The sequence below is a fragment of the Pinus tabuliformis genome, chromosome 3_1, assembly GCF_031772625.1.
Source record: "Pinus tabuliformis cultivar Carrire ecotype Pingquan chromosome 3_1, CPIR1, whole genome shotgun sequence".
NCBI classification, from domain to species: domain Eukaryota; kingdom Viridiplantae; phylum Streptophyta; class Pinopsida; order Pinales; family Pinaceae; genus Pinus; species Pinus tabuliformis.
Genome location: NC_142301.1, coordinates 735,754,749 through 735,772,271, shown reverse-complemented (window position 1 = coordinate 735,772,271; position 17,523 = coordinate 735,754,749). Strand labels below are relative to the sequence as shown.

General features: G+C 37.9%; 1 protein-coding gene across 1 annotated transcript; it reads right to left on the bottom strand.

Moving 5' to 3' along the window:
• Positions 1-597: 597 nt before the first annotated feature.
• LOC149189428 (exocyst complex component EXO70H1-like) lies at positions 598-2,418 on the bottom strand. The gene has a single exon (XM_089410233.1). The coding sequence runs from the start codon at positions 2,416-2,418 to the stop codon at positions 598-600; it is 1,821 nt and encodes a 606-aa protein (XP_089266359.1).
• Positions 2,419-17,523: the final 15,105 nt, after the last annotated feature.

The window sequence follows — 17,523 nt, the reverse complement described above, 5'->3', positions numbered from 1 at the left end:
TATTAGACCGTCCTCCTTTCTCCGCCCTCTGCACGCATTCGAATAGTTCCGCTGCTGACCCTCTCCAGAACCTTGTAACGGCACTCATCTCTTTGTTGCCGTAGAGACTCCAGCTGCTTACACATTGCCCACCATGTTTTGCATTTCTCAAATATCCGGAAGACCTGATCAACAAATTGAGAAATCTTTGCCGACTCCAAAAATGGCGTTGAAGTCATTCGGTGCCTCCAAAAAAGAACAAAACGTATTAACAGTTAAAACATTTCCCTTATCAGAACGTCCCCCGAAACTGTAAGCCTCCCTCGCCTATCCCATTCGTTTCTCCTTTAGTTCCGAAAGTATTCAAACTCTGACAAATAATTAAAACCTCAAGCCGCATTAGGGTTTGAGTTTTGTGTATAATCCATGTGCAATATATGTACACTGTAAATATTGACATGAGGAATGTATTTTGTGCATAAGCCATATCGACGGCTTATAACTTGTATTTACAGATAGATTGCAGTGGCTTCAGGGTCTTAATCCTGAATACCATGTTTTTGTTTTTTCTAATCTGAAGGATTTAAATGTATGCCGGCTTGGCGGATATCCTTGAACTCATGGATGGCGGCTTGCCTTAAACAGCTTCAAGAGACGAGCTTCCAGGTCATCAGGTGTGTGCTTAATATATCTCTCAGAGTGTCCGCCATTTTCCAAAGATCCCCTGAATCTGCTCAAAAAGGACCGATAGGCTGGTATCATCTTCTCTATGATGGACTGCCTAAGCTCCTCTTGGAGCTGCACATCCGGCACCATCCAACCAGAATGCTTCCTGAGCACATCCTCAATTCCATGATTGCAACCCTTGAATTTATCCTTGAGGGCGTGTTGTGACATCTCACTCACAGGAGTCCCCTCATCTCTCAAACAATCGAGGACCTTCATCCAGGCCCCTCGCTCGTAATTCGCCGCATACTGCCTCACCTTGCTTTGATTCTTGGTCAACCAGCTATGCCCTAACAGCCCTAAAAGCTCTGAATCCTTGATCTTCTTGACAATGTAATTAAGATTGTTCATGAGAAACAGGTATGAGAGGGCAACATCCTTGTAGAGCTTAGATGTTGTATCTAACTTACACTTCAGAATGATGATAATCCAGCCCAGTCTCACAGACAGAACAGATGCCGGGCTGCCCTGTTCTTCATCATCCCAATCCTGGTCTTCAAACAACCCCATGAGACCATCAGGCAACGCCTTGGGGATATTCATGGGGGCATTAGCTGTAATCTTCACGAGGGCCTCCTTGTAATCCGACATAAAACTCAGATAATTCATCACATATCTTGTAAGTGGATGAATTGTCCCGCCGGGAATAGGGGTCTTTGACTTCTCCCGGTGGACTGCATTTTCAAATTCTATAAAAATTCCCCGGGCTGCCTCCCCGAGCCGAACAAGGACACCAGAGGCCTGTGTCCTCACGCCTACACAACACTCCTGGCAATAAACGGTGTCTATGTCGGGCATAAGCTTCGACAGAGAATCATACATGTCCAGCACCCCGAAGAGCCTGTCACTCGATTTTCTGCCCATACATAGTGATTCCCCAAAACCTAGCAGCTTCATTGTGGGTTCCTTGGCTACCTCGGCAAAACACAAATCCCTGATGCTGTTAAACCCTGCAAAGATCCCGTGGCAGAGACGTTTCTCGCTTGCGAACAGAACCCTCACCGCAATTTTCATGGTGCGAATCCAGGTCTTGATTTTACTATCAAGAATTGCCCCCTCCGTCTTGTGCATGTGGCCCTTGCTCAACTGCTCAACGCCAATTTTGTACAGACACTCTTCAATTACAGACTTTCTGGTCAGCCTGTAGATTCGAACGCACTCTTTCCCATACCCAGCAGCCACCATGCTCTCTGCTATGCTGCGAAGATCGTGCTCGGCATCGAGCGGGATCATGTCGATTTCGCAAATCTCGTCGGCGTTAGAATTCCGACCTCGACTCTCACTACCGCTGCCGTTGCTTCCGTCTTCTTCCGTCGACCCGTCGTCCGACAAGCCATCTTCCGACGCCAAGTTCGGCTTGACATTCGCAGTCAGAATTCGGTGAAAATCCCTCTGCAGGCACACCATCGACATCTCCATAAGCCGCTGCGCGCGCACGAGCATGGCCGAGCTGCTGTCCGTTACCACCAGATTTTCCATCAGATGACGGAGATCGTCCACAGCAGCCAGATACTCGCGGGCTTCTTCTCTTCCGCCGTGGAACAGCAGCTGCTTCTGGGACTTCAAATCTCTTCCAGAGATCACTCTTTCGGCTGAGGCCAATTCGGCCTCCCAGTCGGCGGATGCCCGAGGTGTGAGGCCGGGATTCTGATGCCTCATGGCAGAAGAGCGGTTGTCGAAAGTGGGGAGGGTTGTGTTCATATCTCTAGTCATGTCATCAGAGGTGCCCAGAGATTTCAGCATATGATATATTCTCCTGCTACTGTTTCTTCTGCCCCGTATAATATCAACTGACTACCCGGAATGCTTGGGAATCGTCGGATGGGAGAATTCTTGGTTACACAGAAATAATAAAACCCGCCCACAAAATAATTTTGGGTGAATACTCAACTCTCTCTGGTTTTAAACATAGAAATCCTGCGTATGAACCCCAGAATGGAAAATGAGAATGCTTTATCCAAAGCCTAGAAAAACCTGAGATGGTGATTCACCCGCTTGGTTCTCTATTTGAAGACCTCTAATGGTGCACGCCGCGTAAGTCTAGATATGACCATGTTTTGATTGACCAAAATTCTATTCGCTCCTTGAATTCGGCGGCGCCTCTATTTTGACTAGACCTAGTCTGTGATTTACACACAGCTGTCCTGTGGACAAGTCTATTCGGACACGGAGAGAACTGCGAAGTTGACTTTCTGTAATTCTAAACGGAGTTGTTTTTAGGACACGGAGAGAACTGCGAAGTTGACTTTCTGCACTCCTAAACGGAGTTGTTTTTAGCCTCAATTTTTGGAAGTTTTTACGGTGGTGTTTTTGGTGTAATTTATTTACACTTTTGTAAGAATTTATTGAAACCATGGGTAATCATGTGAATCCATATAGTTAAAAAATTAGTTTAAATAACACAAATCAAAATTTCACCTCAATTTTTTCCACAAGATTCTGACACCAAAAAATCCAAAAAATCACACTAAAGACAACTCTCTTATAAACGATCCAGTGGACAACACTAAAGACAACTCTCTTATAAACGACCCAGTGGACAACAGCAGAGATAAAAAATAAATAAATATCCAAGAAAACTATTTAAATCAGAATCAAATAAGAATCACAATTTGACCTGCTTCATGGCTTTCTAATTTTTTTTTTTTTTTAAATCAGAATCAAATAAGAATCACGGAAACTATTTAAAATCAGAATCAAATAAGAATCACAATTTGACCTGCTTCATGGTTTCTAATATTTTTTTTTTTTATTTCGAATCAAATAAGAATCAGAATTTGACCTGGTTCATGGCTTCTAATTTTTTTTTTTCAACCTATTGAATAGGTCAGTTCAATTTTCACGCGTAGAAAATTAGAAAGAAACTTACATTGGAATACCGTCCAAATGTCAACAATCATTAATGCTAATCGCTGCACTGTGAAATTTGCAGATATATTTTCATGGTTTGTGACTTCCTTGGATTTTAGATTTGAACTGTTTAATGGCCACTTTCCTCTCGCACGTAAGCCTGCAGCGAGATTGTGGAGAATTTTTATTGCTTGTTATTTGAGAAGAGTTTCAAATTTCTATAGTGGATAATTTTATTGCTAATTATTTGAGCAGATTTTCAAATTTCTATAAAAATAAATCGTTCTGTATTTAAACGTTAAAATGTAAACATTACATATTATTTTATTTTATTTTGGTAAAAAATGAAAAAAGGAAAAAATGGAAAAAATCAAAATTTTATTATTATTATTATTATAAAATAAATTAATGTATGATTTACATATATATTTAAAAATATATGTGACAAGTTTTTTTAATTATAGAGGGTTAATTTTATTTTACTAAAGATATTTTTAACATGTAAGTAGATTTTGTTATCATATTGTGATTTATTAATGCTAAATGTTCAAAAAACCATAATTCTTATTTATATGACACATGTTTTTTGGAAATTTTTCTTAGTTAATCAATTTAATTAAAAAGATAGAAAAACACCTATTTTTAAAATAAATCTTAATCTTTGATTTATGTCTATTATTAAAAATATTCTATAAAAACTATATCCCTACCATTACTCTAAATATTATTGGTAATTAAATTAAATTTTAAAAATATTATTCCATTTTTTTATATAAAATAATTAGTATGGATCAATTATAATATGTTAAAAACCATGAAACATGTTATAAACCATGAGTATGAAAAAAAAGATAAATGAGGTTATAAATTTCTGATCCATATTATGAATGTTAAGAGATTTTTCGGTAAAAATGACATAAAGAAACTTTGAGGTTCATCTTCAAAAGAAGATGAAAAGCTAGCTCATGGCATTAGATTAAATAGATGAAGATAGATGTTTTCTAGCCATTAGAATATAACAACTATTTTTTACTAAAGAATTATAATTAATTAATAAACAATATTTTTTAATTAAAATGAAGTAATAAATGAAAATTAGTAGTAAATAATAATTCATCTTCAGAGAAGATGAAAAAACAGATCATTTCATTAGATTAAATAGATTAAGATAGATGTTTTCTAGCCATTAGAATATAACGACTATTTTTTACTAAAGAGTTATAATTAATTAATAAACAATATTTTTTAATTAAAATGAAGTAATAGAAAAAAATTAGTCTTAAATAATAAAATATAAGATGAAAAATATTTAAAATATATAATTGTTATCTAATTTTTACTAGATAGATAAATAATAAGAGCATCGAATTTAAAGTTTAATTATGAGTTAATTATAAATAACTAAAGTAAAAAGAAAGATTTCATGTAAATTTGTATAATTTTATTTTTATAATTTGGAATTACATATATAATTTTTTTAATGACTTTTAGGTAGGCCCATCCAAAGGGACTCCATGTCTATCTATTTCAAGAGATAGAGCCAAGGAGAATTGAAATCAGGCCTTATGACAAAGGGTCAAACACTTGGCTGGGGGTTTCAATTATATCTATATATATATATATTACTTTGAATATGGTATCTTAGCTTTATAGGTTAAATTAAAGTTTATGTAGATATTTGATATCACATGGTCCCAACCTAGCTTCAACATTCATGGAGCATAGAAAATATCAGGTATTTATAGACTCTATTGAGGGATAAAACTACCTTCTTGGTCTTGGAGTAATACGTAAAGCTCCTACAACATTATAGACCACCAATGAATTATTACAAGGGCATAGTTTTCTATGAATAACAATCATGAGGCAACTCACACTTGGGAATAGAAACTAATGATAATTTTTGTCATTGTTAGTTAATTTCTTATTGTATGGTTTCTATGCCTCTCTTTCATAGTTACTTACTCTCTCCTCTCTTTCATTCTATTTTAACAAGGATAAATATAATTCTAAATTGTGTACGTGGAGTTGTAAGGAAAATAGTCATATATGTATATTGCATACTTGCATATTGTAATATTTTAAATATATAAATATCATTATGATACTGATTCGGAGATCAAAAAATATGCTAAAAAATTAAAAGTGCTCATAATCTCCTGAAACTGGTGCCATATCTTAGTGTTCGTCGTTCTGATTCCAACACCGCTTGAATCACCTCAATGTGATGTCGTATGAAGAAGTTATCACGTTCTAAAGTTTTGGCGAGACAACTAAAAGGTCAAACAATGGTGCCATATCTTAGTGTTCGTCGTTCTGATTCCAACACCGCTTGAATCACCTCAATGTGATGTCGTATGAAGAAGTTATCACGTTCTAAAGTTTTGGCGAGACAACTAAAAAGTCAAACAATAGGGTTGATTGGGCTATTGACTGGGTAGACTGTACAATTGACGTCAACATGTTGACTGGGTGTACGGCATATATAAGGAACAATCTCAGCTCGACACGTGGCAACTCTGTACTATGGCAGGTGGTGCGATTTTATTGGGTGCATTGGGTCTGAAGTGGACCAATGGTGAGGCGCCACATGACCCAATCGAAGGGCGCCATGTGGGCCTCAGTAGTTGGTCAAAAATTTTATAAGCCACCTAAGGGCCTCAATGAGGTTCAACCCCTAGACCTCCACCAAAGCAATGCCAAGGTTTACCATCATACCAAACCAACAATTCTTACCATATAACGAACCTTGGTTATATTTAATTTTCGTCGTTGGCATTGTTGGCGGGAGGGGAAAGGCACTTGGTCCTAGTCCTCGGTCTTATCGACACCCACACGACCATGTAGAGGAGCCAACGAAGGGGGAGGTAAGATAAGCCCTGACCCCTGGTTCTCGGTAGTATATATGACCATTACCCAAGGCTCTCGCTGAGGGGGCAAGCAATTAGCCCGACCCTTGATCCTATCAGTTGCCACATGACCATGCCCACTGGCACAGAGTGCTGAACTGGCGAGGGTAGACAGTTAGCCTTGGCCCCTGGCCATATGGTGCTCCACGTGACACTAACCCCACACTTAGGGGTTATGGCACATTTTAAAGAGGCAACAAATTACACCATTTGCAACAAGAATATCGCTGGTCCCAAGCAAAATTGTCGCTCAGCGGACTGTGTAAAAGCAGAATTTGTAGAATAGTTAGCAGGTTTTACCAATTTGTAGGATAGGTAGCAGACCTTGGTTCCAAGAAGCATGTCTTGCTCATTTTTTAACCTTTTTGAGCTCAAGAAAATCATAGATAGGGGTTTTTAAGTGTCCCAAACTCAATGGCAGCCTCAAATTTCTGATTTGAACACTGTAAGATGGAATTTTTGCATAGTCAAATGCTTTAGTGCTAAATACAAAGAGAGTTTTGAGACCAAATGGAGGCATATTTGAGCATGTAAAGAGCCTAGTTAGGTGTTTTCCAGCCTTCCAATTACATCTGCAATAGTTGTTACTTTAGTAGAGCAACTATTTTCAGTCTTTTCTCAATGTGCTTATGTGAAAAGCCATTTTCAACACTTCATTATGAAGTTATTGTATGTTTATGCTTCTGGATTTTAGGTGGAGTACAAGGACCTATTGTGAGAGAGTCCTTTTTCTATTGACAATCATGACTTGCTATAGGGAGTCATCTTATTGCGTGAGAATTCTTTGTAGGAGAAACGATACCACTATAGAGTCAACAATTTGCAATGTGCTCATTTGATATTGAGATCAATAAAGCGACCTAACCATTGGAGTAGGGTTTGGAGACGTAGCCTAGGAGGGGTGAAATTCGTTATCACTTGTTGGTTTCTTCTTTGCATGATTATCATCTTGAGTTACATATAAATTTATTTCACTTTTAAGTTAATGTGAAAACTAAACCACTTATATTTGAAGAGGTTGCAAAAATAATTTTAGATTTAAAGACCCAAGTTATCAAGCTTGCAAAGTGTTAGAGGACGATGTAGTTTTCTTTCATTTTCATATCACGTGGTGTCAGAGAAGGTTCTGACCATATTGCAAGTATGGGCAAGAAACTGAATCGTGAAAGACTCCAAGAGTTGGTGGAGATCAATTTATCTCTTCGAATGGAGAATGTCAATCTAAGGAGATTGCTTGAAGTTGCAGACGAGGAGAAAAGGAAAATGTGCCTATAGTTGCAACATATAGTGGAGGAACAAACTAGAGAGTGTTCCATCCCAAGAGTAGAAAAGAGCCCCTCAAAGATGAAACCAATTTGTGGTCATGGTCAACATACAAGATATGGATCCTATAATGAGAATGATGTTAACGATTTTTTCCAACATTCGAAAGATTCTCACCATGTGCTAGTTGGTAAAAGTGGTTGGATAGAGACATAACCCACTTCTTCATCAACATCTGAAACAAAAAAGATGGGTGGTTGGCCAAAGGAGGTAATTAGTATTTCCAATTCTACTCCTTTAGTTAATGTTGATAACACATCTTTTGTAGCTTTTGAAAATCATACCAAGGGGATTGGTATGAAGCTTTTAACTCAGATGGGTTTGGAAGGGGCCTCAAAGTCAATGGCCAAGGCATCATTAATCCTATCGAAGTGAAGGAATGAACACGGTATGAAGGATTGGATTATGACCATGAAGAAATTGGAGGGTGCTCCAAAATTGTTGAGGCAAAGAAATCATCAGGTATGGAGTTCATGCCAAAGGGGCTCCTACGAAGTGATGGTAAAACACACAATGATGGTAGTGATAGTGACAAGTTGCCTTTGAAAAGAGATGAAAATTCCAAAATATATGCCAAGCCCAGTTCACTTCGTCAAAGTCACAACCCAAAATACAGTTATAAGCGTCATGGAGATTCCATAAATGTTTGTGCTTATGGTCATTTATGGGAAATGTCGCCCTGTACATTTTGTGATGCATTTGACCATTGTGTGGCTGAGTGTGAGCAATGTAAGGCAATAGCCAAAAAAATGGATCAAATCCTTTGGACAAGATATTAGGAGCCTCTCCCAGCTATGAATACTTCCTTGTCGATGGGAAAGAGTAAGAATTTTTGTACCCATTGTAGAATGAATGGGCACCATATTGAACAGTATTAGAAACTCCATACGGAACTTTGTCACAAGAAAGAAAAAGAGGTCATGTGATCTCCTGCAAGGGAAGCAATAGGTAGCAAAGTGGAAATTGATGTAGTTACCGAAGTAATCTTTGAAGTAGAGTGGGTGCAGAAAGAGAACCCATAAGCCTAGTTAGACAAAGAATGGGTAGACTATTTTGTACAGTTAGCTTTCTTTGTAAAATTGTAATTACTTGATGTATATTCCCATTTTGGTTCTTTTGAAAGTGAAGTCATGTACAAAGCAACAAGTGTATTTTCTTGGGAATGTTATGTTATTTTGGCCTTTTGTTAATTCAATTTGTATGGGACTTTTGGGATGAAAATCTTCATTTCATCCAACATGTCTATAATTGTGTCAAGCACTCACCTATGCAAGTATTCTCATGTGAAGCTTGTTTGTGATATTTTCCAAAGTCTTTTTGGATTTGATCTTTGGTAAAGAATGTGCAGAATATGACTATAACAATGTGGAAAATTCCAAAAATTTCATTAAACAAATGAAGCCATTACATCTAAGAGTATAACTGTAGCGTAAGGATAGCAAAGCAAAGTACAAAGCGATGGATGGAAAGCATTGATTTGCTTATGATTTCTAGGTGGAAGATCAAGTTTGGTTTCAGCAAAGAGAGACTTCAAGGTGAAGATTGTTTGAGCCAAAGAAATATGGTCATGAAGAGAATGTTCATATTCCATCCATTGCAAATTTTGTTCCTGAATGTTTAGAAGAATTGTAGCAAGCGACAATTCTTGGCAGGAGGATAACGACTTCATGCAGAGGTAATGTGGAATACCTTGAACGAGGCTCAAAGGAACTAATTCAAACAAAACAAGAAGGATTGAGATCGATAAAGTAAATGAGTTGTTTCCTCAATTATTTTCTAAGTGAAGATAGACTTTTGGAGGTCCAAAAGTTCCTAGTGGAGAGGTATGATTTGGAGATAAAAAAAAAGGCTAAAAAATTAAATTTCTCAAAATATCTCGAAACCAACACCAAATTGTAGTTTTCTTCGTCTTGATTCGAACGCCCCTTGGATCACCTCAATCTGACGTCGTATGAAGAAGTTATCGCATTTTTAAGTTTTGGCCAAACAGTTAAAAAGTCAAACAGTGGGGTTGATTGGGCTGCTGATTGGGAAGGCCATACGGATGACATCATGTTGATGTCAGCATGTTGACTAGGCATATGACATACAAGAGGACTAATCTCATCTCGACATGTGGCAACTTTGTACTGAGGCAGGTGGCACGATTTTATTGGGTGCATTGGGTGTGAAATTGAGCAATGGTGAGGCACCACATGGCCCTCGGTGGTTGGTAAAAAAAATTATAACCGGCCCAAGGGCCTCGACAAGGTTCAACCCTTAGACCTCTGCCACAGAAATGTAATGGTTTATCGTCATACCACACCAACAGTTCTTACCATATAATGGAGCTTGGTTATATTTAATTTGCAGTCGTTGGTACGTTGGTGGGAGGGGCAGGGCACTTGGCCCCAACCCCTAGTCTTGTGGGCACCCATACAATCATGCGGAGGAGCCAGTGGAGGGGACGAGTTGATAAGACCTCGTCGTTTGTTCTCGATGGTATACATGACCATTACCTAGGGCTGCATTGGAGAGGGCAGTAAGGGGGTAGGTTGAACCGGTGGGGGCGCACAGTTAGCCCTGACCCCCGAACACATGACACTCCATGTGACCCTGACCCAACGCTTAGGGGTTATGGTATATTTTGAAGAGACAACAAATTGCACCTTTTTTTGGTAAGAATCTTGCCTTTCCTAGGCGAAATTGTCACTCGATGGACTATGTAAAGGCAAAATTCATAGAACAGTTAGCATGTTTTGCCAATTTGTAGGATAGATAACAGAGCTTGGTTCCAAGAAGCATATCTTGAGCAATTTTTAACCATTTTGAGCTCAAGAAGAGCATAGATAGGGGTTTTTGAGTGTTCTGAACTCAATGGCAGCTCAGATTTCTTATTTGAGCATTGTAAGATGGAATTATTGAATATTCAAGTCCTTTAGTGCTAAAGAAAAAAAGAGTTTTGAGACTAAATGGAGGCATATTTGAGCATGGAAGGAGCCTAGTTATAGGTTTTCCAACCTTCTAGTTACATATGCAATAACTATTACTTTAGTAGAGAAGCTATTTTCAGTGTTTTCTCAATGTGCTTATGTGAAAAGCCATTTTTAGCACTTCATTGTGAAGTCACTGTGTTTATGCTTTTTTATTTCAGGTGGAGTACAAGAGCCTATTGTAAGAGAGTCCTTTTAATGTTGACAATCATGACTTGTTGTAGGGAGTCATCTTATTAAGTGAGAATTCTTTGTAGGAGATTATTTATTTGTAGGAGAAACGATACCACTCCAGAGTCAACAGTTTGTAATGTGCTCATTTGTTGTTGAGATCAATAAAGCGGTCTAGCCATTGGAGAAGGGCCTGGAGACATAGCCCAGGAGGCGTGAAATCTGTTATCACTTTCGGGTTTCTTCTTTGCATGATTATCATCTTGAGTTACATAATAATTTGTTTCACTTTTAAGTTCATGTGAAAACTAAACCACTTATCTTTGAAGAGGTTTCAAAACTAATTTTACATTTAAAGACCCAAGTTATCAGGCTTGCAAAGTGTTAGAGGATGATCAAATTTTCTTTCATTTTCAAAATATATACATTGATGTCAATATTATTAGTAAATGATTTAACACCTAAAATAATACACAAATTTTTTCTTTTGCTTTTATGTCACTCCTAGTTGTGCAATACTAACTTGGAATTCACTTATTGACTTGGTCCCTCTATGTGTTTCTTGCAACAAAATATGTTTTACATAGTACTAAACCTCCAGTTGCTTAGTTTTAGTTAGTACACATATAACCAACCAACAAATGCCTCAAATAGTGTTACCAAACATATCTGATAAAGCATTTGGCAAGTTCAACTTCAACACTTAAGAATATAATTTAAATAGTGGTGTTTAATATTGTAACAAATTTCCATCTTGTTATTAGAATCTAATGATGGAAATTTATAACTCACATTAATCCATAACTATAATAGAATTTTCAAAATTTAGGTCACTCAAACTTGAGAAAAAACCCAACTGACATTGTTTCATCATGCACACATTGTGGATCATGATAAAATTCTAGTCATCCATGAAATTTATCTCAAGTTCATATCAATTTTGTGGTTGGAAAGAGGCTTCATTTTCTACAAGATTAGCATAATCCTTATTCAAATGCATCATCACATCAATACAATAACATGTGGTCGGATCCTAATGCAAGAACCTTAACTTTTATCGAGAGAAGATAAAACTAGATCTCTTACATCAATGAGTCAAGCCAACCATCACAACTCTACGTTAAACAAACAAAACAAGTTTCTTCCAAACTTGTTGCCACACACTACTTGTAGAATTACTTAGGATAATATATGAATATGTGTCTTGTAGTCTCAGTATTCTACAGGGAAACTTCAACTATGAACCTTCTACTTGTTTTGAACATCTTCCACTTCTACACTAGGATTTTTTTCCATAGGACATGTTATATCTATTTCCACCACTTATAACTACCCAACTCCAATCTTCAACTTTTCCTTAGGATCAATTTTATCACTTGCATCCTCTTCTCATATTTTTCTTTGAACACTTGAACATCTTAGGTAGCTCCAAGTCACAAGATCAATTTCACCCTAAACAAGGTGATTTGTCATTTCATTCCTCCTAATTGAAGTACTCAACTAGTTAAGTCACTATTGTCTAAGTAAATCCTCTCTGTGGACAGAGACGATCCCTCTAGCCCAATGAGTGGGACTAGCAACCAATGTGACAATCTACGAGACACTTTCCTAAATTACAATCGAAATGAGAGAAGAGGAAGGAGACCTACCTCGTTCTGATGCTATAATGCACTCCTTTGTTGAAGATCTTGATTGCTTGCTCCTCAAGCTCAACCCTTACTACTCACAACGTTTGAATACCTACACAAGAGGCCAAAGACACAACAAATAATACAAGTGCAACAAGCATAATTGAATGTAATCCACTTAATAGATCAAGGAGCATTAAGATAAATGATGCATTGACACAAGCATTTATGGAAAGTGAACTAGAAGTTGTATATATTAATGAATAAAAGAGGAAGCATACAACCTAGGCCTTGATGTTAGTAATCCCTCCTTGAGTGAATGTCCAAGTCCAAGCTCAAGCTCTCCAAGCACTCCTTCTCCAAGCCAAAGTGAATATCATGTAGGCACTATCTCAGCATAAGGGTGAAAATAATCAGATACCAACCATTTGGGAATGGGAGAGGATGAATATATAGGGAGGGAGAGGGAGTTAGGATCTCTCCAAAGATAGGGGAAGGCCCTCATCTCAAGGAGGAAGCTCATAGGGATAATATCAAACAACAATATTGGGAGAATTCGATCACATCCACAACGAACAACCTCCAACTCATCGTTCTGGAAGCCTCTAGATCATGAAGCTTCTTGTCTTCTTTGGGAAAACTTTCCTTTTAGGGATTAGAAGGAGTATCCAAGTAAAACTGCGCTAATAGAGCAATGCTAGTATGGTGCAACCCTCCATGAGCGCGAGTAGGCCATGTTGTAGTCGTGCCGACCCTGAAATTAGGGTTTTGTGCTCACTTCTTTAGGGAAGGATGAAGGCATGTTTTTATTGATTCTTTAGGGAGGATCTGGATTGCATATCAGGATGGGTACACTGCATAATTGCCAAGTTTTGGGCACTCCAGGGTATGACACAGGGAAGTGCAGGAGGTGTGAAAAAATATTGTGTAATAGATTCCCCATAAAGCATGAAGGCAAAACAGGGTGTGATGGATGAGATGCTTTATGAGCTTTTGCAAGGACGAGAACAAACATAGTCATGAGACCTGCAAATCAAGGACACATATACATATACATATCTGATATCAAAACATAAATCCACGATATGGACGCAACCATCCAGATAAAAAGGACCATGTGAAAAGATCCACGGTATGGGTGCAACCATCTGAATGAAAAAGGATCATCTGGAAATCTAAGATCCAAGTTATGGATGCAGACATTCGATATAGAAGGATCATCATCATCATAGATATAGGGTCCCATGGTATGGTCACAACCATCCGCATAGAGGAAACATGTAAACAATTGTGAATAATACATAACTCCATGCAACCTGAGTTATAGCAGAAAAAACTTAAGGTCTTGCGCTCCATCCCAACCCGATAAAAGTATGAATTCTAACATGCGAATGAATGTGTCGAAGTAAAACATGCTATAAAACCACCTGATTATTGGCCAATGATGTGAACCCTTAACAAGCACAAAAAAACCACCAATAATGACAATGACTCTCAAGGTATGACAGTACAATTTGTGAATGTGAAAATGAAGTTGAAGTCGAACACTCACAAAATCATCCGATCGAAGGCCAATGATGAAAACCTGTCGTTAAATGCGAAGAACTTTCCATTAAGGCATGCAAGCTCTAAGGTATTGAAATGGATTTTCTAATTCATCTTCCTGGATAATGAGATGAAGTCGACAGGAAATGACCCATTGAAGGACGACCATAATGATTCCCTAATCATTGACACAAAACAAGGAATAAAGTGGAATAAACGAGTATGATCCAGGACTTTGGAAAAATGTCAAACAATGTATAGGTAGTAAACTTCATATATAGGTAGTAAAATGGATCACCCAAACCTGTAAGGACAAGTGACTGAGTGAGGATATCCCAAACCCGACATGAGAAACATATGAGTGTCATGTTTAAGAGCAACATGTTGCATATACAAAAGATGTTTCACTTTCACTTTTCCTCCACTATTTCTAAGGAGTACTCCAATTATTTTTAATCACAAGCTTGAAGTGGACAAGCATATGCTTTCCATATAAGTTCATTCTTCGAACGAATCCATCCCAGTAAGTTTTATGAGTCCTAGGAAGGAGAAAATCGGTCTCGTCATGGTGAAAAGTCTTTCGTCGTTTAATTTTTTCGAGTCCGACGGAAGAGTAACTCGGTGCCTTTTTCATATTTAGAGATTTTGAAAAAGAGATTAAAAAGAAAACTCCATCAAGTCCCTTTTCGTAATTTGTCTCTCGAACTCGAAAAGGTAGAAAACAATATTCGAGAGAACATATTAGCCATGTTAAACTAAGATGTTCCTTTTTCATACAATAGTCTATCTCAGTTTGGAAAAGGGTTAAACTTATACTAAGTAGACTTCATTTCATTTACTTTTATGAGTTTTAAATGACAAGTACTCGGAAATCTTTTCATTTTTCGAGAGTCAGAAAAGAGCTAAAAGATTACTCCACCTGGAAGAATGAGCGGTATAATAGGATAGAAACTGGTTCTGATCATGATGGAACTACTCAAAACATGTAAAGGTCAATAGGCTGGCTAATAATATCACTCATTGCAAATGTTCCCCAGGCAAGGGTAAAACAACCAAGTGAAAGTGTATGATCGACAAAAGATATGGTGACGATGGAATGAAACAACCAAGGTTCATCTAGCAAAAACAAGTTGATAAAATGGAAATCATGAGAGGTAAAAAGGGAAATGGTTTCATTTATACAAAAGCTTGAAACATGGGAAACTATGCTTGAGTATTCTTGAAGATGGTTTTATTTTTTCACAAGCTTGAAATGGAAACAAACTATGCTTGGGTTTGATTTCATTTTTACACAAACTTGAAACAAAGATAAACTATGCTTGAGATAAGTTTGCATGCCCCCAACATAATGACTCAATTCGAGGTACATGCCCCCCAATATTCATTTCATTCACCTAAGTAGACTGGAATGAAGGTTCACTTACGATATCTAGTGAAAGCTTCGACTGGGATTTTACGAGATCTAATCAAGACTCAAATTGGAAGGGGATTTGTTTCATTTTTAACAAGCTTGACATAGGAAAAGAACCATGCTCATGACACCTTGTTTCATTTTTTAACAAGCTTGATGCAAGAAAAGGAACTCTGCTTTGACATTTATTTGATTTTTTAATGAGGTTAACATAGTAAAAGAAATATCCTCATGGGACCTATTTCATTTTTTAACAAGGTTGACATAGTAAAAGAACTATCCACATGGTCCTTGTTTCATTTTTTAACGAGCTTGACACAAGACAAGGAACTCTGCTCTGAAACCTTGATCATAAACCAAAATAGGTCATGGCTTCCAAGAGGTTCTCATCATATGGGAGAACAATGCTCTAGAAGGGTTACATGTTCAGGGATCCAAATGAAAAAGTGGGCTCCAATGCCCCCAGTACATGATGCACTACATCACCTAATAGATCATTAGTAGATGTGGACATGGAATAGGTAACCACATAATTAACCTGTGGCAGGGGTGATACCTCTTGTAAATAAGAACCACTTAGGGATGATGGTTGATTGGGAGTTGATTCAAGACCAATGAATGTACGCTGGTCAATGATCACAATGCTTCCTTAATGCGGGAAACACATCACTCAAAAGATACAAGAAACAAGAGCTCCCATGACATAAACATAGTCACGACCAATGAGTAGATTAAAATATAGAGGGCCTTGGACAGCCATCATGTCTATATAGATAGTCTTTCCTCCCAAAGTAATAATTAACTTAGGAAGGACCCCTAACGGTTGACTGGTTCCTCTGTTAAAAGCTAACAGATTCTTGGTGACGGGGGCAAACTAGGGAGAACCTAAAGCCTGCCAAGCAGTTGAGGACAAAATTATAATAGATGTGCCCTCATCCATGACTATGCCAGGTACGACCATATGGTAAGCCTGTAGTGTAATATGGAAAGACACATAAGATAGAAGGTGATATCTTGCTAGTCGACTCCAATCAAAAGAAGTGACTAAACTTCCTGGAGCGGGTGTCGTAGGAACGTGAGAGACGCCCTCTCAGCCTATGGGAATAGGAGAACTACTCTCATGCACCTCGGGAACAAGAGTATTTCCCTCCAGTTCATTCGAAACTGAAGAAAATAGAAGAAATTGAGTGATATGAGGTTCACTCTCTACTAGAAAGGTACGGTTAACTGAAGGTGGAGCCATGTCTACCATTTTCGCAACCAATGGTTGGTCAAGAATGGACTCACGAGTCTCAATTTCAAAGAGAGGGGGATTAACCAAAGATGGATTTTGATCAATCACTTGATCAACTAGAAAAGGATCAGGGGAAAGCTTCTGATAACCAACCGGGAAGCTGTAAGGTTTTCCAATTCTTTGGAAGCATCATCCAGAAGAGGACAAAGGTGAATGGGATGATTACCTTCACATAACTTACATGGAAATTTAACTTTTCCATTTTTCCCATGGACCTTATTATTACTAGTTGAAGGTTTATCACCAACATGATCGCTAGAGGCTGACGACAAAGGTTGATGTGAACCTATAGACCACACTTCTAACTTGGGAATACCAGGACAATTTCGAAGAAGGTGGTAAACCTTACATAACATACAAGGGAATTTTACTTTATGGGGTTGGTTGGAATATTCTTATACATCAGTTGCATCCATAGAAATTGCTGCTTGGTTTCCCCCTTGCTTATTTGTCTTCTTCTTCTTCTTAGCTTCCTGGTTACTAGAATCAAGACTTTCATTAGGCGAAGAAGAAGAATGGGGTGAAGAAATAGGTGAGGAAGGTGAGGGGTCAATTTTAGGATCAACATGTGGTTGATGTTGTTCAGGTGGAGGAGAAATTGGTTGAAAAGTAGTTTGGACACTCGGAATCACCGAGGTTGAAAATAACCAAATTGGCAGACAAATGGTCAATCTAGGAAGGGACAACATTTCCATATAAGGAGCACCAGTATTTC